The sequence below is a fragment of the Pomacea canaliculata genome, linkage group LG2, assembly GCF_003073045.1.
Source record: "Pomacea canaliculata isolate SZHN2017 linkage group LG2, ASM307304v1, whole genome shotgun sequence".
In the NCBI taxonomy this organism is placed as follows: Eukaryota; Metazoa; Mollusca; class Gastropoda; order Architaenioglossa; family Ampullariidae; genus Pomacea; species Pomacea canaliculata.
The window spans coordinates 33,767,733-33,790,831 of record NC_037591.1 but is presented as its reverse complement, the minus strand read 5'-3'; the positions used below and the strand labels follow the sequence as shown (position 1 = coordinate 33,790,831).

The following is a 23,099-nucleotide window of genomic DNA, read 5'->3' as shown; positions in this document are numbered from 1 at the left end:
TTAACTTGTTAACATTTCTACTTTTTCATAATCTATTAACCAGCACAGACAAAAAAATAAAAAAATCAAAACAAAGTTTCTTATAAGCACTGTATCTTAATATGGCATGATTTTTGAAAGGTAGACAACTACCGAAGACAAAATATTTATTGTTGTGTGTGATTTAACCGCACTTGATGCTAAAAATCTTGAATGTGGAACTACAATGAATGAAAGAAATATTACAGTAATTTCAGTAAATTTTTTAGTAAAACTTAAACTTAATTATTGAAATTTTCTGAAATATTTTCCTCTCCTTGCGATTAAGATATCTTGTCGAATTGTTCGTTGCTTTGGAAAAAATATGCCGAAAATTTGTAGGAACAGCGGCTTGGTGAAGTTTATCGTAACAACAATAGAAATATATGATATAGAAGATTTCTGCAATTGAAACAGTTAAAGAAAAATTCTTAGTGCAGATGATTATCTGACATTTCTAATTGAATTTTTTTAAACATGTAAAACTAATCGTTTCGTGTTTCTTGCCTACGTTTGTAGATTTTTACATAACAGAATATTCTTCAATACTTGCATTAAATGCATAGCCATGCACCGTGGACACAATTATGGTAGAGGTGGAGGTGGCTGGAGGGGGAATCATGGTAGAAAACATGGTGGAAAAGGTTGGGACAGTAATGGTAAGTGAGACTTTTCTCCTCTGTGCGTGTGTGTACGATGAGCAGTGAACACGTTTTACTTATGAGGGCAACAGAATAAGCAAAAGTTATGCCTTTTTACATTTTTTCTAGCCCTCTTACTAATTAGTAGACATTAAATATTGCATAAATTCAGGCAAGGTAATAAAAATGCGGAGCAATTATGGAATGTACAAACATATGTTGATATCTGAATTGATAGGGTTTTTTATTATTATTGGCTAGGACACTACCAACATGTGGTACATGTTAACTTTGTCAGTATGATTAAGGTAGGTAAGATGTCTCTGTAGATAATCAAAGGTGTTGGAGGAATCCCACTTTGAATTTGTACAGTCGACTGGATGCTGTTCTTTGGAGATTAGAGGGAAGATTGATGGAAAGAACACTGCCAGAATATTTTAGGCTTGCTTGAAAAGGTCGATTCTCAGTATGGGGACATTGAGTTTGAGAGACCGTCTTATTATTTTGATGGAGGAAATAATAGAAAGTCTAGGGAGCATTTTACCAGTTAGTATTTTAAAGGTGAGCATAATTTTGTTAAATTTTAGTCCGGTTAGTAGTGGTGCTCACAATGGATGCAAAGTGAGAGTTTTTAGTGCATTAGAAGAAATTGAGATCGTGGTACTATTTTGGGGAGTTTTATTTGATAGGATATTAATGGCTTTCCAGATTATCCTTATAATGGTTTTGGTGTTACTTTTGCATTGTATGAGTTTATTTGAGTACATTTCTTCTTAGTTCTTTTCATTGCTGTGACTTTCTTTACCTTTTGAAATCTGTTTCTTGGCCATTTTTCTTTAGTGAATTTCTTACGTTAATGTGTGAATGAGTTAGAGATAAAGAAGAAGAAGAGCAGTATTTACTTATGCATTTTAATAAAATTGAAGGTAGTTTTTGAGAAAATTATTTATTATTCTGAAAACTACTGAAAAAACAGTCTCAGCGAAGTCAGCTTATGATGATAAAATTACACAAATTCAAAACCAGCATGTCCTGTAGTGGTCACAACTCATATCATTTTTAACACTTTCTGAAGAAAGACATATAGTCATATTATAATTTCTTGCTATGAATTTTTAAATGTGTTAATGAGGTTTACAGTTTATAAACTAATTGTTTCACAGTATTTCTTGAGGTTTTTTTGGTGTTGTTTTCTTCTGCATTACAGAGCACAGCATTGGATGATAATTTGGATAGATTATTTTGACATGCATGTTAAAAATTAAGTCTGTACAATTTTTTGTTTTGTTTTTTGCACGTGATGTATTACATGCTTTAGACAATGGTCGAGAAGAAAGTGGAGGTCGTGGGGAACGCCCTCCACCAGGACTTAAGGGTAGAGAAATTGGAATGTGGTTTGCAAGACGAAGTAAGGCCAAGAAAGAACAGCAAGAGAAAATGAATGTAAGTTGATGTATTTGAAAGATTTAGTGACTTGGACATAGAAAAGCAAAAACTAAACCAATGACAGTCACTGAATAAACACTACTAGAGAAGCAAGATGGTGAACAGTGTCTTATTTCTAATGTGTGTATCATGAGGTTGCAGACAATAGATGTAGTGGCCAGAAACGAGTCAGAAGAAAGTGTATGGTGAAACAAATTTCTTCATGTTTCAGCATGGTCATCGTAAAGAGCTCATTCCGCTTTATAAAGTTTCTAAATATAATGGATTAGAAATGAACTCTGGGATAATTACAATGAGAAACCTATGAGTTATGGATATTGGTCTTCATATGTGTGTTCAGCTGTGACCCTAATAATCAGGTGGCTTATGGGTAGTCCAAATACATAGTGCATGCAAGACCTTACCCTCAGATTCTATAAATAATGTGACAAGTTAAGCAATATGTTTGTAGAAATTTTGAACAGGTAATACAATAAAAGAGCAAAAATGTATGTTGGCATACAGTTGAACAAAATATTTTCACCCTGATTTCATTCATTTTATAGCAATATAGGAAATAATAATAAATGAAAAATTTATATAGTGCATACTCGCAGTTATAAGGAGCATGCTGTCAGCACTTAAGAACAAGAATGAGACATGAGCTACTTATAAGGGACAGAAGAATAAACAAACATTACATGAATGATGGAAGGATTAACAACAGTACTGATGACAAATAAAAGACATAAAAAAACGTAAAGAGCATTCATTGCTCTTCCGTGTATTGCATATCTGTTTTCTTTCTAACTTTATTTTCTCTTTTAAATTACATGTGTGACAGGTTTACACGGAGACATGGTATATTATTAAAGTTGTGTTTTTTTTTTGGTTTTGTTTTGGGCAGCGCCAGTCCGTAGTTATGGATCAACAAAAGGAAGCCAACATTCGGAGCCTGCTCAATGATATTAGGGAAGGAGATAAAGTCCCACCTCAGGTTTTTCGAGGCTTTGATAAATTTGAAAACAGTGAAGATTGGTGGGATGAAAGGCCTGGTGCTTCTCAGAGCACTTCTGCAGCTAATGCTTCATGTGATGATGTCATTGAGAGTTGGGAAGACATTCCTGAGGAGACAAATGAGTCCAATCGTAAATGGAATCAAAATTTATGCCAGCCAGAAAGTTCAATCGAATCTAAGGCTTGTTCATCCTCAGACTTTAGAGTGAAAGCAGAACTCGCAGAGTTGTCATCTCATGATGATCAGGAAAAGTCTGTCAGTGTACAGAATAATGACAGTAGCCAGGCTTTACCTTTTGCTTCTACTGCTGCATGTGTCAAGACTGAAGATGAGGACACAGATGATGAGGAACTAAAGGAAGAGGTGCCCCAGATGGTAGCTTTACTTGAATACAGTCGAGCTCATGGGGATGTCTTCTACTTAAGCGAGGAGACAACTGCAGGTAAAATTACTAGTTCTGTAAGCATTCCACATTTTATCATAGCCGTATTATGTACATAAAATCTAATTAAAACTGTTTGTTTGTAGATTATTTTTTGAAGGAAGAGGATATGTCAGCAACAGAAGAAATGAACAGGCTGAACAAGCAGTTGAGTGAGCAAGCAGAACAACGCCTTGGTGATAAGGCTTATCTCAAAATGCTGAGCTTCAGAGAGAAACTTCCATCCTACAAGATGAGAGAGGTAAGAGTTATCTATAAATGCATCAGTAAATATTACAGGCCATTTTTAATTACAATTAAGCAATTTTTGTTTGCCGTAAAACTAGAATAAAAATCAACCCAGAACTTTATTTATTGCTCTCAACTTTTTAACACTCATTAATACATATAGAATGAAGTCCAGATGGTCACATTGATTTTTTTGCATTACAGGAGATAGTAAGATTGGTGCATAACAACCAAGTTGTTGTCATCAGTGGCGAAACAGGGTGTGGCAAAACTACTCAGGTGAGACAGCATTGAGGTCTTTATGGTGTTCTCAATCCTTTAAGCACAGTTATGATCACTTACAGAGTGTTTATGTTCACTTTTTTGGCAGTAATTTAATTAAACATTTAATGGTTAATAGAATATTGACATAAACTGGAAGCTAGCAGTTAAAACATGACTTGCTTTTTATCTGCTTACTTGTAGATCAGTTTCTAACCTTGTCTTTTAAAAGTTATACCGGAAATGAATGAAAACTCTTAATTAACTGGTTATTTTATGAAAACTTTCTTTAGAATATTTATTTATTCATATTGATTGTTGATTTTACATTATTTTAAATCAAAGTTCCTTTAAACTGAGTATTTAATTTAATTTTTTTTTTTATGTTAGGTTCCTCAGTTTATCCTAGACGATTATATTAGCAGAGGAGCTGGGTCTCAGTGCCATGTTATCTGCACACAGCCAAGACGCATCAGTGCCATATCAGTAAGATATGTCTGTGCATTACCCCTCCTTCAGTCCATTCTAGCAGTCTGCAACGGTAGCAAACTTGTACACTCTTAGAACATTACACCAATTGACTGTGTTGTCTTAGGGATCATCCAATAGTCCATACAAGCATTCTTTTGCTGGAATACATGTTGCAAGACATTTCTGTGAATTGTAGACATTTATTTTTCTTCGTAAAAGTAATGATAAAGGTTCTAGTCCTTTTTTGCAGAGTAATGGTTGTCACGTAGCCTGGTGTACATGATAAATGTATGATAAAAAATTTAACTAAGCTATGTTGGTAATTTACAACAGATTTATCTTACAGCTTTAAGGATTTTTTTTAATGTTATTCCATTTTCTTTCCTGAATAGGTGGCTGAACGTGTTGCAGCAGAGCGCTGTGAAAAATGTGGAGGAGAAAATTCAAGTGTGGGGTACCAGATCCGACTTGAAACGTAAATACCATCTATTTTTGCATCATTTTTTTGTGTTTGTTATTTGTCATTTCCATTAAATAATGCTGGATTTAAAACTGGTGTAAAAATCATTCAGATTCTTAGCATTTAGAATGTGCTGTTTTTGTACATTTTGTTTCAGATGTCAACCTCGAAGACATGGCTCTATACTCTTCTGTACTACTGGCATTGTTCTGAAGTTCCTGGAAGGGGATCCGTGAGTTAATATTGTAGACCTTGGAGACATAGGATTTATTATTGTAGTCTTGCTTATATATCTTGTTTTCATATCTGCATTTTGAACAGTGACTTAATAAACATTTGGCCAGCATTCATTTACTGGGGCTGTTGCTAATAAAGTGCTTTTATTGCTTAGCATCACAACAAAGCAGGTCCCAATATCTGTGCTGACTGATGAAAATAAAAGAAATGACATTAAAAGCATTGACTAACAGTAACATTCTATGATTGAAACACATTCATCCACTGAGCCACAGATTAATGGAATACACAGATGATGAAAGTTAAAGCAAGACAGTGTTCAAGATTACATTTAATTAATCCTATGCAGGACTGAGTTGTTTTAATGCATGATCATAACAAAATTTTAAATAAATGTGTTTTCAGTGAGCATTTACATATATTTAAATCATAATAGCAAGTGTGATGTTGAAGAGAGTTCTACTGTTTGGAAGCACAGAAGGAGAACATACATTGTCCACATGTGATTGTCTTTGTAGGAGGAATGGGTAGAATGCAAGAGTCAGATAAGCAGTGAAGGTTTCAAGCATTCGTGTGGACAGACTAGGGACAGAAAAATAGAGGGGGAAGAGCCAGTAAAGAATCAATAATTTATAGCTCTTGGTCCATAAACCCTAGAGGAAGTAGATACAAACCATAAGTACAGCTGCCTTAGAGGCAGCCATGAACCTTCAGTCTGTATCTACAGCTAACATTGTGAGTGTGCTCTTTCATGTCTGCTACATAAAAAAATCTAGAGAAAGGGTTTTTTAATTATAAAAGTCATAAATGCAATACATTTGTCTCTTGGTGGACAGTATGCTTTTATTGATTTCTGTTGGTAGATTGCTGAAAAGAGCAACGCATATTGTTCTGGATGAGATTCATGAACGTGACCTGCAGTCTGATTTCCTCATGATAATCCTCAAAGACCTGTTGGCCAGCCGACCTGATCTGAAAATCATTTTAATGTCAGCTACTCTTAATGCTGAGATGTTTTCTCGGTATTTCTGTGAGTTATGGGCCCTTTACCCAGTCATGTTTTTGTTTTTTTTACATTTTATCTCCCTTTAAAGACATTTAGTGGCCCAGTAAAATTTATCTAAATTATGACTGTTTGTTCCTTTTCATGTGTTCATTATCACACTATGTACCAGCAGATCATTTTTCACAGCATAAGATTGAAAAAATGTAGATACCATATTTGTTGTGTTGTTTTTACTTTTACAAACTGTATTAAATGTGGTAAAGTCATTAAATGGATTTTTTTCCAGACAAGAGTCCTATGATCAACATTCCAGGCTTCACATTTCCAGTGCAGGAGTTTTTGTTAGAAGATATTCTTGAAATCATCAGGTACCCTTTAGAATATGAGGGGAAACAATTTTTCAGTCATATAAATAAAGCCAAGTGTTTTGTGTAGGGGTGGGTTGGGTAGGTAGGTAGGTGGATGTAGGGGTTGGGAAAGGTCCACACTGTTAATCCGAATGGAGTAAATTTTGTAAGACTACTTATTTTGTCTATGGGAAGGTCATAAACCATGCTTGGTTAGTGTATTTTGCCCTGGAGCATATTTATAGTAATGTTTATAACTACCTGTTATAAGACTTGAAATTAAGAGATAAACTATTTTGGCAACATCATCATTTTGGAGGGTACTTAAAACAAACAAAGAGAAAGCAAGGAATGGAGGGAGAGATAGGATGATTGCCACTGCAATGTTGATCTCCCCTTGAAATTCATGCATTTTGTGACCAGATATCACCTCACCCAGGCATCACTGCATGCCCTTGCACTATTACATTAACATAGTATCAAGCAGTTTAGTCCCTTAAGACTTCTTTAGCTATATCTTCCACCTTAGTTGTGCAGCCAGTAGCTTTTTTTATGATGCAAAAATCCCTTGGTCTGAACATTCAGTGTAATAACTTTTACTGTTTGAGTTTTATACAAGTGTATCTTGTGTAGATACCAGCCAGATCCAGCCAAGATCCAACAGCCCAAAAAGCAGTGCAGGTGGAAAGATAGAGAAAAGGCAGATGAAGAAGCATGGAACTATGGAGCTTGGCTGAGAAATTTACACGGAAAGTGTGTGTTACGTGTTAGTCTCATGGTCATTTATGGTTTACACGTTTATTTACTTTACCTGAAAAACTTGATCCTGCCTGCTTATGATCCCTTGCTCACAAGATGTGCTTGATTTTCAAGCAGTTCTGCACATTAGATGCTGGTATGTTACTTGTCGCAGAAGTAAATATGATAACACTGGCTAACAATATCTTGAAAAATTAATGAGGCTCAGATTTGCGCTGTTCTGTTATGTGATGTATAGCTGAATGCTACTGCCATCCCTTGTTTTATTTTCAAAAGTTTTAATTTTATTTTTCTTTGTCTCGAAAGTTTTACCCGGATTCATAGTAAGCACATTATGCATTTGCTGTCTCGTCCATCATTGTTCATGATTTAGTTTTTGTTTGAATGCTGAGATCTCATTGTTCCAATTATTTTATTTTATTTTTCAGATATTCCCGGAAAACAATAGATATCTTGCAAAATTTTGACTTCTACCAAAATTGACCTGGATCCTTATTGTAGCCATCATTTACCATATTGTGAGAGAAAAGGAAGTGAGCACAATTTTGAAATAATTGTATTAAAATGTCAGGTTCACAGACTGAGCTGTCACAAGTCATATATATATATATGCACAGTCTATGAAACTTCAAATGGTAAAACATATGCTACATATTGCATGTCAGGGGTAGATGTTCTTCATCCTGAGGACAGATTTCCATCCTGAGAAAGAAATCTCAGGTCAGAACTGGGATGGAAAGATAATAATTTTACTGATTATGAAGGGCCAGGGATAATTCATCATATCATAAAGGATATCATACATCAGTGGTTATAGATATCACTATTGTGTCCCTTGCGGAAATGGATGTTGCTGCAGTTATAAAGATTTGATTTTGCGGGCTCTCATCCAAAATACGAATCTTTAACAAAGACAAAGAAATCTTTCCACACCTCTCAAAGCCCATGATACTGCCAATAAATGCATTGGTATAATAAAGTTGGTTATTTGTCAATATTGTAAACTATCGAAGACATTGTATGACTTGTAATATGTGTGTTACATGTGTGAAAATATGCGACCATATGTCATATAACGTTATATGCATATCCTCTAGTGCTACATGGCTCTCGAAAAGTCTGCAGTCCCAGGACAATTTCTGGCTCCCACCCATGTGTTATGCATCATGTTGTTTAGCCTTAATACATGTATTAAATTTGAGAACATGGCATCAGAATTTAGATTTGAATCATTGCTCACTATTATTGTCTGTGAAAGGAGAATTTATTTTCACCTCCTCATAATCTCTTTAATATAAAGAGCTTTCATGTAGGTGGTTGGGGGAGGTGCAGAAAACAATAAATTACAACTTCTTTTAGGACATTGATGTTAACACCTGCTAATTTATTGATGTAATCTTTACCATGGGTTAGGATGGAGCCATCCTTGTGTTTGTGCCTGGTTGGGAAGAAATAAGCAATTTGAACAAACTTCTGCAGAAGAATCCATTCTTCCAGTCTGGTGAATATAAACCCTTTAAAACTTTCTCTGCGTGTGTTGACCAGAATCTGAAGCTAAGTGAATGAAATTTTTCCTAACTTCATTGTAACAAACAATTTTTGCTTCTAAAAGATATTTTATCATCAAATGCTACGTCTAGATCAATTCTGATATTATACAGACTATAATGCTGACATTAGAGGTGAAATTTTATTACCTTTTTGTGTCCATGAAAGCCACCCAACCTGAATTAATCTTATTTTTAAGAAAAGAGCAAAAGACTTGTCGCCGTAACTTGTTTGTGGTTTGATGGTTTTTTTTTTTTTACCCCCTAAAACAGAGAGGTACAGAATCATTCCATTGCATTCTATGATGCCCACTGTCAATCAGCGTGAAGTATTTGATCGACCACCACCAGGAGTTCGCAAGATTATTATCGCCACAAACATTGCAGAAACTAGGTGTTTATTTGTCTGTTTCATAGCATGACTAATATGCAAAGGAGTGCTCAGTGATATCTTAATCTTAAGGGTAATTCAAGTTTCTTCACTTGCAAATAGCATTGCTTTTTAGTAGACTACCAGAGTATGGGTAAATACTGTGAACGTTAAAAATGAACATTTAAACATTAACAGTAGCATTTTGGTGCTACAACATTTTGGCCCAGTTTTGGGGCATGCTCAATTATGCAAAGTTTCATTTACAAATCTGTAGAAAGAACAAGACAAATTACAGTTCACCAAGTAAAAAAATGGTAAAAAATAATCTGCAACAGATGATAAAAGTAAGTCTACAGGTATGAAATCAAACTTGTAAGATATGAGGCGTGAATTGGTTTACTTTCAGTGTTTTTAAAATTAGCATATTGATTTTGCGATCATCTTTTCCAGTATCACAATCGATGATGTTGTGTTCGTCATAGACTGCGGAAAGATTAAGGTAAAGGATTATCAGCCAGAGAAAAATCTATCCTGTCTGGAGTCAAAGTGGGTTTCCAGGGCCAACGCAAGGCAACGCCGTGGCCGAGCTGGCAGGTACATGCTACTGTTTTTATGTAAAATTTCTAAATCTGAATGTTAATGCCTTAGATGTTAACAGATTATGGTTTACAGTATTTGACACAGCAGCAACACAAACAACAATTATAATGATGACGTTTTTGATAGAGCATCTCACTCCATCGTTAAGAGCACTTTACATCCATATACAAACATTCCCTCAGCGACAGAAAAGTTTTACTAATTTACAAATAACTTGTTTTTGAAGAGTTCAGCCAGGCTACTGCTATCATCTGTACACTGAACTGCAGTGGATGGAGATGGCTGATTACATCCCTCCTGAGATTCTGCGTACTCGCCTGGAAGAACTCTGTTTACAGATCAAGGTGACATTTTTCACAGGATGACTTCATGTGCAATTTGAATTTTTAATTTTTTTTTGTGTAAAATGCCATGAGCTTGCTCATAGGGCTAAAATATGGTGCTATATAAATTAACTTTGTTATTTTTGAACTGCGGCTATTGTCTTTGTTCTCTTCTCACTCTGTCGGAAAAAAAGAGAAACCCATGACTATTACTACTGAAACCTCATGCCTTCAAACAAACATTCTGCTTTATAACTATTTTGTGTACTCTAATGAAAATGCATGTTCTTTTAAGGCTGATAGCAGTATTTTAAATCAGTAAATCGTCAGATCGTTGCACATTGCATTATCACAGCATTAATGCATGCTAATTTTACTGTCATCTTTGAAAATATGTTGCCAGCTCTTGAAATTGGGCCGTATTGAGCCTTTTGTGAGCAAAGCCATGCAGCCACCATCCATGGAGGCTCTACACAAGGCTATTGTAAACTTGCAGGAGCTGGTAAGTTTAGTTTATTTTCATATTAATCACTGATAATCTTACATTTTATTTCCTGTTTCGTGAGACTTGCATTTTTAAATAATGAGCAGTCCTGAAATGTATGGCATCTCTGAAAGAGAAAACCCACTTTTGTACATTCAGATTTATTCTTCTTTCTTAACTTATTCAATAGGGGTGTATTGATGGGTTTAGTCCTATAGCTATGAAGAAGTTATAAGAGGAATGCAATTAGGGTTAACAGACTTTTTTGTTGACTGTTCTTTTTGTTAAAGAAGATGGGTTGGAGAATGCGGACAGTAAGACATTAGAATAAGGGCAGCCACCTTAAACTCTTGTGCCTCATTATTCTTTAGAATGCCCTTGATGCAGAAGAGAACCTGCTGCCGCTGGGCAAGCACCTGGCACGCATGCCATTGGAACCTCACACTGGCAAGATGATTCTTTTTGGAGCAATGTTCTGCTGTCTGGACCCTATTTTGACTGTTGCTGCAAGTTTGTCCTTTAAAGATGCCTTCTTTACACCATTGGTATGTTCCTTTCCAGATTATGCATGCTTTTGTCGTGAAATTTGAGACTTGGTTATCATGTTGATGCTACTGTGATCACATTAATTGTATGATGAATTATTTGTTTCAAGGAAGAAATTAAAATGTTTCCTTGTGTGTGTGCTTGTATATGTATGTGCAGGGCAAGGAAAAAGAAGTAGACTCAGCCAGAAGGGAGTTATCAGGTGGCCACAAAAGCGACCACATTGTTCTCATCAATGCCATGAAGGTAATTGCTAATGTTCATTTCAAAGACAAAAAAAAAATTTATGTCAAATCTTTCTTATTAAATGCATGGGTTCACTAGTAGAGAAACCTTGTTAAACTAAATGGCTTTCACCCAGGCTTTTTTCCTTTCTAAATGTTTTATGTTAGAAAATGTCGGTATGCAATTTGAAAGCACTTCGTTTGTTGCAGGGTTGGGAACGCAGTCTCTCAAGAGGAACAGACAAGAATTACTGCTGGCAGAACTTTCTGTCATCCACCACATTAAGGGTTTGAAGCATTGGGTATTTGTAGACAGAGCATATGAAAAGTTGCTATTCTTTTTGTGTCGTTTTAAAGTTCGTGTTGAAATAGAGCTTTACTTCTGGTAAGCGTACATAGAGGCAATAGGTTGTATGAAGATTGTATTGGCAGTTTCTTTTTGAATTAGAGATTTCTGTTTGACATTTTGAGATTGTACTGTTTGTGGTGATCAGTTGTCATAGAAACTGTACTTATAGATTAGGCAATTCCTGAGTGTGAGGAGAGAAAAGTGACTTTATGTAGTCTCTAAATCTGTTCCTTGATATTCAAATATAAGAAATTCTTTTATAGAAGTTACTTAAGCTGAGATTATGGTTACGTATTCTGTGGTTTGTCTTATCTTTGTTGTTCATTTGAGATTATACATTTCCTGAAACTGATGATGTCCAGATGCTAAAAGACATGAAGAAGCAACTGGCAGAGCTTTTGTATGATCTGGGTTTTTTGGCCAGTCGTAATCCTAAGGACGGTCAAGCCAACGTTCACTCTGGTAAGTTTATTTCATACTCAGAACTCGTATGCCAAGATCAGGTCCTGCACACCAATTCTGCTGCATTTTTTACATATCCTTTCAGTCTCAAGATTTATCTGCTCTTATAAGGATACAAATAATCTGTTTCTTTGCATTGATAATACATTTATATGGTGCCTTTCCCAACACCAGCTGTACTCAGAGTATACATACATCTTGACACTCATGAATGCACACCTTTTTAGGCATCAAATGCATCTTCATACACAAACATCCATGGACACCCAAATGCATACGCACAACATACACAAAGGGTGAACAAAACCAAGTATCAAAGAAAGTCATCGACAGGCCTGTTAACAGTTATATTCAACAAGAGATATGTTGGACATGAGATGCAAACCCATGACACGTGATTCTCACTGTTACGTTGACAAGCGCTTAAACCACTGCACCACCAGCTTCCATTGGATATAATTACTTAACAATTTTATTATCCAGCCCATAGCTATCACTAATTTGTATTGCCTAGTTTTATCGATGCATTTGATGTAAAGTGAAGGAAAAATTGATCAATTCACATTTTCCTGAAGGATCATTTTTCACTGACCTTATACTTTTCACAGAATCTTTAATTTTATGCACATTATTTGCAGGACCACTTTCATATTCTGTCATTGTGACAACAGCAGTGATAACTCATGCATTGATATAGGACTGCATGAAAGAAATATAGTGAATTTTTTTTATTATTATTTCCTAATAGATAATATAGGTTTGGTGAAGGCAGTGTTGTGTGCTGGGCTGTATCCTAACGTTGCCAAAGTGAATAAAACACCAAGGCCTGGCGCACCACCTTACAAGTAAGATGCTTTGTGGTTACTTTATAAACTGTCTACTGGCTTTGCTATTTTTTTCTGTCTGGATTTCAATCAGGCTGGCTACCATCATATTATCAATTTTGCTTTCAGACTTGCAGCTATAATGACTAATTAGCATTAAAAAAAAAATAGATATTACTTTGAATAGATTAAACCTGTTTATAAAACAAAGGGTAAAAGCCGAATGGACTGATGGATAGCAAATTGCGTTTTTGAAGACAGATTATTATGCAACGTTTAAATTCTAAATGGATGTCTTACCTGTCTTTAGGATGGTCTCACTTCACACTAAAGAAAGTAAGGTTACAGTGCATCCCAGATCCATCAATTGTAGGGAGACAGAGTTCCCTTCCAAGTGGTTGGTGTACTACAACATACTCAAGACAACTAAGGTAAGTTGTTATTGCTAAGTCTTAAGTGGCTCATTTAAATACTGCCCGCTGCAAGTTTACCTTCCTTAGTCTTAGTGTAAAAGGTTTTTTGACTGCTGTGCAGCGATTCATTCCTGTCACTCATCTTCAAATACATATTTTCTTATCGTGCTTCTTTAAATTTTCTTTGAACATTTGGTAAGGCAAAGATTATGATGGCAAACAGAGTCTAAACTTGTCTCACCAAGTACTTGCTGTACTTTGTGGCAGAGTAGATTCCCTCAAAGTTACCACTATCATCATACTCTTTGTGTCACCACCCCTCCCACATTTGTACTGGTTGGATATGGTGAGCTCATAAGTAGGAACAGTAACTGCTATGGATATAGCAAGGCTGTACAAGGGCTTTGAGGGAGGCGATAAACAAACGAATTGCCAGCATTTGTAGTATCTTGAACGTATTTGTCTGTGGCTGAGATTGCGAATGTTTTCCAGGTGTTCGTTCATGACTGCACGATGCTGTCACCCTATCCCTTGTTGTTTTTTGGTGGTCACATCAAAATTGTACAGGTATTGAATCTTAAGCATAGTGTCTACATTAAATAAAAATATGTATACAGTATATGAAATTCACACATGTTAAAAAAAATTATAGGCAAATTCATTGCAAGGGCACTCACATACATCCAGAGTTATTTGATGACAAAAACACAAGAGGTAGAATGTTCTAGAAAATGGTTGATACTTCAAGGATTTTGTAATTAGTATTTTGTCTTAAGTGGCTTAAAGTGTCATTTGGGGTCAACAGACATTTGTCACAAGCACTGTAGAATTAATTACATCATTTAATTTTTTTTCTTTTGCACACAGGATGGTCAACATGAATGCATTTCAGTAGATGATTGGATCGTCTTCAAAGCTTCACGCAGTACTGCTCAGTTAGTGAAGGTTAGTTTGTAATCTACTTAAACTTTCATTCAGTTTAACTGAATAAATGTGTTTTAAAAAACAATCACCTAGTTTGATCTGTACACACAACAGCAAGTGTATTTATTTTTGCAGGACTTGCGACAACAACTGGACAGGCTGCTAGAGGACAAGATCATTCATCCAGGTGTGACCACTTGGAGCAGAACTGAGAAAGAAGGGGCACTCATGCACGCTATTCTAGAACTCATTTCGACAGAGGAAAGTGTAGGAGGAAAGGATGCGAAATATCACAGAAAAAGTAGACTGGGCCACAATTCATAGTGAAATGAAAAACACTGAGAGGACAGTACAATTATTAGTATTTTATTCCCACTATATTTTCTCTGTGTGACAGATACATTAATGCTCTTTTTTAGAGAACAGTAAATTTACAAGAACACTGTTGTAGAATTTATGTTCATCAGATCTAACTTATTTTCAAGTTAAACCTGCAAACATGAAATTTACAAACACTGTTGTACAATTTCTGTTTGACAGATACTTGCTTTTTTTCCATTCCCACATCTTGTCTAATGTACAAGATATGAAAATGCATTGGTCGTACACCATTCATGAACAGTCAAAACACTGCAAGGATGTGCAGCCAATGTGAGGAGATTCTTGTAGAGCTTTACATTACCTGCCTCTTGGTTGCACCCTCACCAGGAACACCAGAAACAAAGACAAAAAGAAGATAATATGTGTTCAAAGGCAGGCTTAAAGCGCTTTAAAGAAAAAAAAACATGCAAACATAATAATAATGGATGCTGGTCTCAAAAACAGTTGTAGAATTGCTGAAAAATAGCTGAACTCTTGTAGTAAGATCATCAGGTTAGTTTTACAATCACTGAGAAATAGCCAGAGTCTGTTCAAGAATTTCTGGACTGAAATACTGCAGGCATCATCAACATGTTGAGATGATCACTTCTGATGAAGACGACTTGCTGATGGAGAATCAGACAGCTGAGATTCTGAACAAGCACAATGCTTTGTTACTAATTTGTCTGACATAACTTATGCCTGTCTTTAGCCTCTGTTGTCATGCTGAAATCGCCAGAAGACTGCAGGTAGCAATGAAATCACAAAGCAGAGGAAAACTGCATGAAAAATTTGAAAGTTAAAGACAGACTGTGTGATCTTCAAGATCTTCAGAAGAAACCGTTAGGCAGAAAAGACCAGCAGTTGATGTTAAATCTGAAAGACATAAAAGAAAACAAAAAACAAACAGTGCTGCACAGCAAGGAGGCAATGCATAAAAAAAAAGCACCGGCCTGCATAATAGACACCAAAAACAAACTAATAAAAATACAAAAAATTGCGGAGAGCTGCCTCCCTCAAACCTGCTAGGTGAAGGGACGCCACTACTATCCAAACGTGCATGACTTGGTGCAAGTGCTCAACCCCAGTAGCAGCAAACAATGCATTTTTTTAAAAAATAATGTTTTGTTACCTAAACCGTAAATTCCAATTTCTATAGTGACTTTTCCCACCATCAAGGTTGGCTTAAAATGCTTTATGCAAACAAGTTACAATAACTGCCAGGGGTACAACATCTTCAATTCTGGAACTAAGGAAATCACGTCAAGAAACACTATTAGGCAGAATAAACACATCCTCATTGAATTTCAGCCAGCATCCAATTATGTACAGATCAAAAATCAATCCATAGCAGAAAATCTAGTGACAAATCACAAGGCTCCCAAATGTATATATGAAGAGTGCATGGTCTACTGAACACAAGTGAATGAATTAAAGCGGAAGGTCATGCAAACAGCTTTATAACACTATTAAATAGTACGCTAATAGTGTTAAGCAAGCTGATTTCCAATTATATGGCACATAAATAAGATCCATATGTTCATTAATAAACTATATAATGTAGCAAATATATGCAGCTGGCAGTGAGTTTACATGTTAAAACCCATCAAAAACTATAATTGTAATAACCACATAATAAAAAAAAAGCAAACTTGTAGAGCACCACATCCCTAGCGTTGTGGGCAAGTTTATGGTGCTTTACCAACACACGAACCCACACAATATAACATGCAAAATTGTAGTATGTAGAATGCCATATGGGATGAAAGTTATGTAGCCAGAAGTTGCTCCCAGCTTGCGCAATTCATTTGAAAAGTAATCCAGGGTGTAGATGCTTTTTTTCCCACACCAGTTCTAGTCATAGAACAGATCTAATAGAATCATGTTTGGAGTTTTTTTCTGCTCATAACATTGCCTGCAAAGTGCTTCTTTGAAAGACCATAATGAGTGCACAAGCCATCGGAAAAAGCAGTGCAAATCCACTGAACCTGGAAACAAGCTTATTTCTGGACCAATAAGCATGACTAGAGCCATACTATTATCATTACATGCTGAGTGGGTTACATCAGTATATCTGGCAAAAAAAAAACAAACCCTCCACAGCAGTTAAGGCCTTTCTTAACCAGATGAATGTGAATATTTGGCCAAATTCAGCAAAGTTTTTATGCAACCACCATGTGAAAAACTTGTGAACTTCTGACAACATTTGTCTGGTTAAGAATGGTTTTTATCTGAATACATCTGCAGAAAGTCCCAATATCAAGACATGGAATGTTGGCCTGTGCACTCTACTACCTCCTTTCATGAATGCGCAAAACACATTATTAAACTTAAATAGCACAGCATTAAATAAGGATCACCGTCTTTGCTATAAGACGGACATCTAAGTACAACTCCGAAGAATGAACTACACCATGAGACAACTGACAATAATTTCACACAACTGTGATACTATGGCAGAAAAAGGTGCAGTTCCAAATACATCAACAATATGAAAATCACATGGCACAGCAAATCTTTTTTGATATAAATAAAATATTTTGAAACAAAAATATAAAAAATCTTTTTAACATACATGAAGCCTATAGTTCATCTCTAGTAGTTTTACAAACTGGAAACATATTTTTATCTGCTAAGCTCTGCCAAAAACTTTTTATTGTGTCAACACCACACACACCATAAAAAGAATGCTCTTTGCACGAGATCAGGAAATCTGTAACCACCCTTTTCCATTAAGGAAAACCTTCCAGAATTTTGCTCGGGAATCTAATTTTTCCTTCCTGTACTGCTCCACAATAACACGTGTCCCTGGATAAATGGGTTCTTTAACTGTATAGCCTAACACAGTGAGAAATTTTATAAGGAAAAAGTCATCAACAACATCAACTTTCAGATCTTCTGGAGAACCGTTAACATAAGGAAAACCAAGAAAATATATTTACAAAACTGTGATATGTGTCAGCGATAGCATAAGCTGCAAAGAGGCTGTTAGTGGAGAGATATTCATTGTGTGCAGAGATGGCATGCAGCAAGCTTCTTACATCTTCTCGGCTCAAGTTCATACAGCCATTGCCATGGTTACAGGTCACATGCTGGAATTCACAGACCCATGCTGACAGAGACCGTAACAAATTCTTTGCTGAAGAAAGCTCACCAACTTTCTCAGCTAGCCGGGACTTCAAAGTCTCTACAAAAGGAGTACCATGATCCTTGAAGATTTCAAGTTCATGTTTGTATGATTTCTGCATAAAAATATCAACATCGTGGATGCTATCACACCAACAGTGAGTACCCAGCCCTCTTCCTCTCTCAGGTGTCAGTTTTTGAACAACACTGCGCATAAACTGTTTTTCAGTCAAGAAGTCCATGAAGAAGTGCAGAGGTACTTTGGAAAAACTCTTGAGATGGCATGCAGGCTGGAAATTTTAGAATTTTCTCAGGTACCGTTGCAAGACAGGTAAATGTTTATGGTACCTCTTAAACAGGTACTCACCCAGCTTGATCATTTTTAATATAGCACTGGGTGACAAGTCATGTTCTCCACAAGTGGATGAGGAAGGTAGCATCTCAAAATGATTTGTACCTAATTTACCTCCCTTACCTAGATGCTTGTACACTTGTACAACCTCAGGGTATATTCTTGTTTTATATGAAAGCAGAGCAAATGGTGAAGATGTATAATTGCATGATATTGGGGGTGTCAGGTATCTATGGAATGTTTCCTGCTGTTTCCTCCCTTGTTCTGAAGTGACAAGAATATATGTCTTTTCCAGTACCAGTCCTTCATGTCCATGTCCTGAGGAGGGGAAAAAAAAAACAACTCAATATCTCTGAATTACAAAAACAGCTTCTATCACATCCCTCTACCTTAAAAGCTGCCACACAACACAAGAAGGATAACAATTTAGTTCCTAAAAAATCACGGAAATGGTGACTTATCTGGTAATGAAAGCACCCACATCATGTTCATGATTTTGAGGGTTAGAAAAATGTGGTTTTAAGCACAGAACCCTCACATACAAGGGAATGCAGACAAAAGACAAAACTGTAATATTTTCAAATCCTTTCTACTCATTTCTCTTTCTCTCTTATGTGTGAGGGTGTTTGGGAAGGTGGAAAAAGATCTAACATGTCTTTACTGGTGTAACAAAATGGGCAGTTATCACATCATGATGAATTTAAGATCAGTTCACGTTCAAGATTTTTCTTCAGCTCACCCTGCACTTTGATGCTCTAACATCAATCATACAAGACAGCCTGTCCATCAAGTTTGCTTTGTTTTACTAAATTACAGCTTGTTTAAAAAAATATGCAGTCTAAGCATTTCTGTCAGTGGATTTTTATTTTAAATGTCTGGTGTGACATTATAAGTATGCCCATCTAGCAAATGTACCACTGAACAGCCAATAGTGTATGTATGTCAGCAGAATGTGTGTTATTTACCTTGCGACATGCCATTTCAGATCATATAATAAGAGCACATAAGAGGCACAGCTCCCTGCACTTAAACAAAATGAAAGGCAGAGACTGTTTAAACATGAAATATCTGTGGAGGAATACAGGCAAAAGAGAAACTAATATTTCAACTCCTTTCTTCTCACCTTCTTGACCAGCAACATGTGGACTACAGATGTCCTTATTACTTGAATGTTGTGAGGCTTCTTGTGAATATCTGAGTGTAGCAAAGTTCTCATCTTCCAGGTGGTGGTCTGCTGACACTTGACGAAAATGCGGCAGCTCTGGATTGTTCGTCTTTAAGCTTACTTTAACAGAACCTAAATGTCCTGATGCAAGCAAACCTTTCAAGAGAACAAAAAAAATGTAGTGTCAGTCAGGCTTTTATTGAAGAACAAATGTTAAAAAAAAATCTGAATTTCTGAGTTTATATATCTGTGCTTCCACTCACAAAAATAAATAAAAAGAAAAAAAATTCACAAATTACAACAGCACCAAATGCTCCAACTATCCAGTGATGTCAAATTACTTAGAAGTGGTTTATGAAATGTCAAGACAGTTTCAACTTTAAGAATATGTTACACTTTTAATTTAAAAAGATGGAAAAGTATGTAAAAATATGTACATTATTGCTCAAGACGTTCTAGAATCAGCGAGTGTTGGGTTTTTTTTAAACGTATCTTGCACCACACCAATATTTATATCTCTTCTTTTGTTGACATATTATTCAGTGTGGAATACTCCTAAGTGCTGTTTTGTAGGGAGGTAGAGTAGATAAATTTATAAATAAAGATAAAGTAAGCATAATGTACTTCCCTTAACTAAAAATGTACACCTGAAAATTGTCAGTAATGCTTTGGCTATTTTTAAATTTTGTGTGTATGTGGGACACATGTGATAGGGATTCATCATCAATCTAAAAAATATATGAACTTTTACTTAGGTTCAAGAAGTCTGGAAAACAAATATTTTGTGAAACGTGTAACTTCAAAAACATTAAGAACACATTGTCACCCTCACACAAAAATAAAGAAACCCAAAATTATCTGATCGACTTCCTTTCAATGTCACTGCAAAGGTCACAAAGAAGGAAAAGCAGTTGTGATAATTGCTTTTCTCAAGAAGGAAGCAGGAGAAACACTCTCAGTTCAACAGCTTTTAGTTTAGTAGGTACTTGTTAATACTGACCCCAGTACTAAACAGACACTAATTTCACCAACAGTCCCAAATATCCTTGCAGGCTGAAAAATATCCTAAAGTTTGAGTCACTTCTTCCAGCTTTTTTGCTGCAGGTTAAAAACTAAAATAGCATCAAAATGAATTCATGAAAAGATAATATTTTGACAGGTATGTGTGGGTTATGTTTGAAAACTTGTTACTTGACAAGATACATTAAGTGCTGAACAACTAAAGATTGCTGCCTGTTGATCTATTTTTGGTTCATGAGAAATGGCCAAAAAACTGCTGTACAAGCCAGCATACAACCAAGACACACCCAAACAAAACTGTCAGATCAGTTGGGAGACCAAAGCAGACTTGGAAAAGAACAGTAGAGAGCACAGGAAAGGACGTCGGAAACACATGAGCCTAACTCCAAGGGTCTGCACAAAACCGGGTCCTGTTGTTGCAGCCTTATGCTCTTCGAGTAACAAGGATTAAACTAAATAATATTGCATAACGATAAAACCTAGCCATAACCATTAAGGTGTCAGGACCCTTAGCACTACTAGATAAAGAATGTATATCCACAGAGTTGCTTTTTTTCTCACTTAAATATGGCATGATACTGGCAACAGATGCAAACTGCCTTGCTGAAAATGTTCGGGGTTTTGCAAAATAATATATTTCATGAAAAACATTCTAATATTTATCTTTTCCAAGATGTAAGTTGTTATCCATGTGGTAATCAATTGCAACAGTAAACTTTCAAAGTCAGTGCAACAACGACGAGTTATTTTTATCATTCACAGAACTTTTTTTTTGAATGCTGGTTCCATAGTTTGTCTGTACATGATATGAACAGTCTGAACAGTATTCAAATACTTATTCTAAGGTAATTGGTGTTGAGCTTTTTGTGATCACCAAATTGTCAGAAAAGCTACCAACATTTTGCCCATACCAGAACATGCACTGGCAGGATTAATTTGTATTACTGCATTCAGGGAAAGGTTATGCTATGCCTATAGTAAATAACAGTAGAATAGGCACTTGAAATGATTTGTACTCTGTGCAGTCCGGCTGCATAGAATATATAAAATTGTTGGTTGGGTGCTAACATGAGTGAATGATGTAGATGTGCCTCAGAAATGGCTTTAAGATGTAATATTAAGTGTTTTTGCTACAAAGAACCAACTACCTTAACCTGTCTTGTAACTAGCACTTGTTCTGGGTTGTTTTTAGCTATTGTTTTTCATAACTGACCACACTTTCTAAGTAATAATTCCCATTGGGATTAACAATGTTGACCATTAATCAATGTTAATCATCATGTCTCTCCTTGCTACGAGAATTTGTTTTAAATACTCATCGCTTACTCTTCTTTAGTTAAATAAAATCTTTTTTATCAACACAAGCTTCTACAAATGCTCCCCTTTATATTATGACTTACATTATCATCAAGTAATACACTCAGTGTATATTTATATGTTTTATATCTCGTAATTAGAAGTAACCCTTTCCTGCGAAGTATTAAGTGTTCATTGTATAGTATTTTAACTTCTAAACATGAGCCAAGACTTCTTGTATATCTTGTAGATACACGTACGAGAAATGCAATAAAATGTTCACAGAAAATGCTTAATTTTGTTTCTTCCTGGAGTATTGTAAATTACTGAATCTCTTGCAATGGGGTATAGGGGCAAAGCTCACAGTAGCGAATCTGCCCCATGAAATCAGTAATTTATTCTGTCTTTATTAAGCTGTCACTGTCAACTAAACACAAATCTCTTATCTCCTGCTATGTAATCAATACTGTTGATAACAGTACTCAAAAATATATTCACGGAAGAGATTAACTAAACTCTCCACTAGAAAAAAGTATTTATCCTTTAAAATGAGAATATTTACTATGAAGGTGCTCACCGAACAACAGAACTTCCAGAAAGACGCGTTGTCCCTGGCCCATGCTGTTCTCTCACCCATCCGATGGCTTCGACGGAGTTGGCACGAAGTAACCTGACGCCTCATGAGTTCAGCTTAAAAATGATTGCCATGAATAGAGTTTTTTAATTTTCTTTTTTAGTCTCTTTATAAGAATAGGTGAAGTTGGCAGCCAGGAGACAGCGCTAGTACTGTCCTAGTGACGAAATCCACTGCACGCGTGCCTGGAGGCACACCGCGCCAACCGGCGGATGTGACCTTCACTTTGCCACATCATGCAGAAATGAATAATCGAAGAAACAGATTCATCTTTTTTTTTAATGTTTGACATTAAGTAACTCAGTTTAAATCTTGACGTCTACAGTTTATTCACAAAAGCCATAGAAATCGAGTATTTGCGTTCGAAGGAAGGGTGACCTTTGAGGGTCACCTCGATATTTGTTGGGATCAATCAAGGGCGTTAAATCCTGGGTTCAATATGGCAAAAATCACGTGACGAGGATAATATTGTAAGCATGAAATGATGTAGTAGCAGTATTAATAGTAATATCAGTATGAATTTGCATTCATTTCACTTTTTCTTAGGCCATGTACTGTTGTTGATGAGAAAGTGCACGTGGATGACCTCGCAGTTACGAAAGCGATTGTTAACCCCTTCGCAGCTAGTCTAGCGTCCCTTGGTCAGCCTTGGTTCAGTCGGTGCGCCATGTACAGTGACTTTAATTACAACAAGAAAACTAGCGATCGATGAGAAAAGATGTAAAGCTAAGTCTACTGGTCTGTGTTGTTCGATAATGTGTTTT

At 36.0% G+C, this 23,099-nt stretch overlaps 2 protein-coding genes across 2 annotated transcripts; one reads left to right on the top strand and one right to left on the bottom strand.

Moving 5' to 3' along the window:
• The first annotated feature begins 104 nt into the window (after window positions 1-104).
• On the top strand, window positions 105-14,827 carry LOC112555865 (ATP-dependent RNA helicase DHX36-like). The gene is made up of 28 exons (XM_025224426.1): window positions 105-226; window positions 538-677; window positions 1,978-2,102; window positions 2,992-3,544; window positions 3,631-3,785; window positions 3,977-4,051; window positions 4,424-4,519; window positions 4,897-4,979; window positions 5,122-5,196; window positions 6,065-6,231; window positions 6,494-6,575; window positions 7,188-7,307; window positions 7,742-7,763; window positions 7,796-7,846; window positions 8,727-8,814; window positions 9,134-9,254; window positions 9,684-9,827; window positions 10,060-10,177; window positions 10,560-10,658; window positions 11,012-11,185; window positions 11,346-11,432; window positions 11,621-11,698; window positions 12,122-12,221; window positions 12,970-13,066; window positions 13,356-13,476; window positions 13,951-14,025; window positions 14,326-14,403; window positions 14,518-14,827. The coding sequence occupies exons 1-28, from the start codon at window positions 210-212 to the stop codon at window positions 14,704-14,706; spliced, it is 3,330 nt and encodes a 1,109-aa protein (XP_025080211.1). The 5' UTR covers window positions 105-209; the 3' UTR covers window positions 14,707-14,827.
• Window positions 14,828-17,959: 3,132 nt separating this feature from the next.
• LOC112556539 lies at window positions 17,960-22,433 on the bottom strand. The gene is made up of 3 exons (XM_025225635.1): window positions 22,279-22,433; window positions 19,344-19,541; window positions 17,960-18,538 (listed from the first exon to the last, which is right to left on the bottom strand). The coding sequence occupies exons 1-3, from the start codon at window positions 22,319-22,321 to the stop codon at window positions 18,168-18,170; spliced, it is 612 nt and encodes a 203-aa protein (XP_025081420.1). The 5' UTR covers window positions 22,322-22,433; the 3' UTR covers window positions 17,960-18,167.
• Between the last annotated feature and the right edge of the window lie 666 nt (window positions 22,434-23,099).

Bases quoted from the DNA above. Each gene is read 5' to 3' on its own strand.
- LOC112555865 (XM_025224426.1), top strand. The intron at 2,103-2,991 runs GTAAGTTGATGT...TGTTTTGGGCAG, and splicing joins AACAGCAAGAGAAAATGAAT to CGCCAGTCCGTAGTTATGGA. The intron at 4,520-4,896 runs GTAAGATATGTC...TTTCCTGAATAG, and splicing joins GACGCATCAGTGCCATATCA to GTGGCTGAACGTGTTGCAGC.
- LOC112556539 (XM_025225635.1), bottom strand. From the start codon at position 22,321: ATGGGCCAGGGACAACGCGTCTTTCTGGAAGTTCTGTTGTTCG. The intron at 19,542-22,278 runs GTGAGCACCTTC...TTCTCTTGAAAG, and splicing joins TCTGGAAGTTCTGTTGTTCG to GTTTGCTTGCATCAGGACAT. The intron at 18,539-19,343 runs GTGAGAAGAAAG...TCCCCTCCTCAG, and splicing joins ACATGTTGCTGGTCAAGAAG to GACATGGACATGAAGGACTG.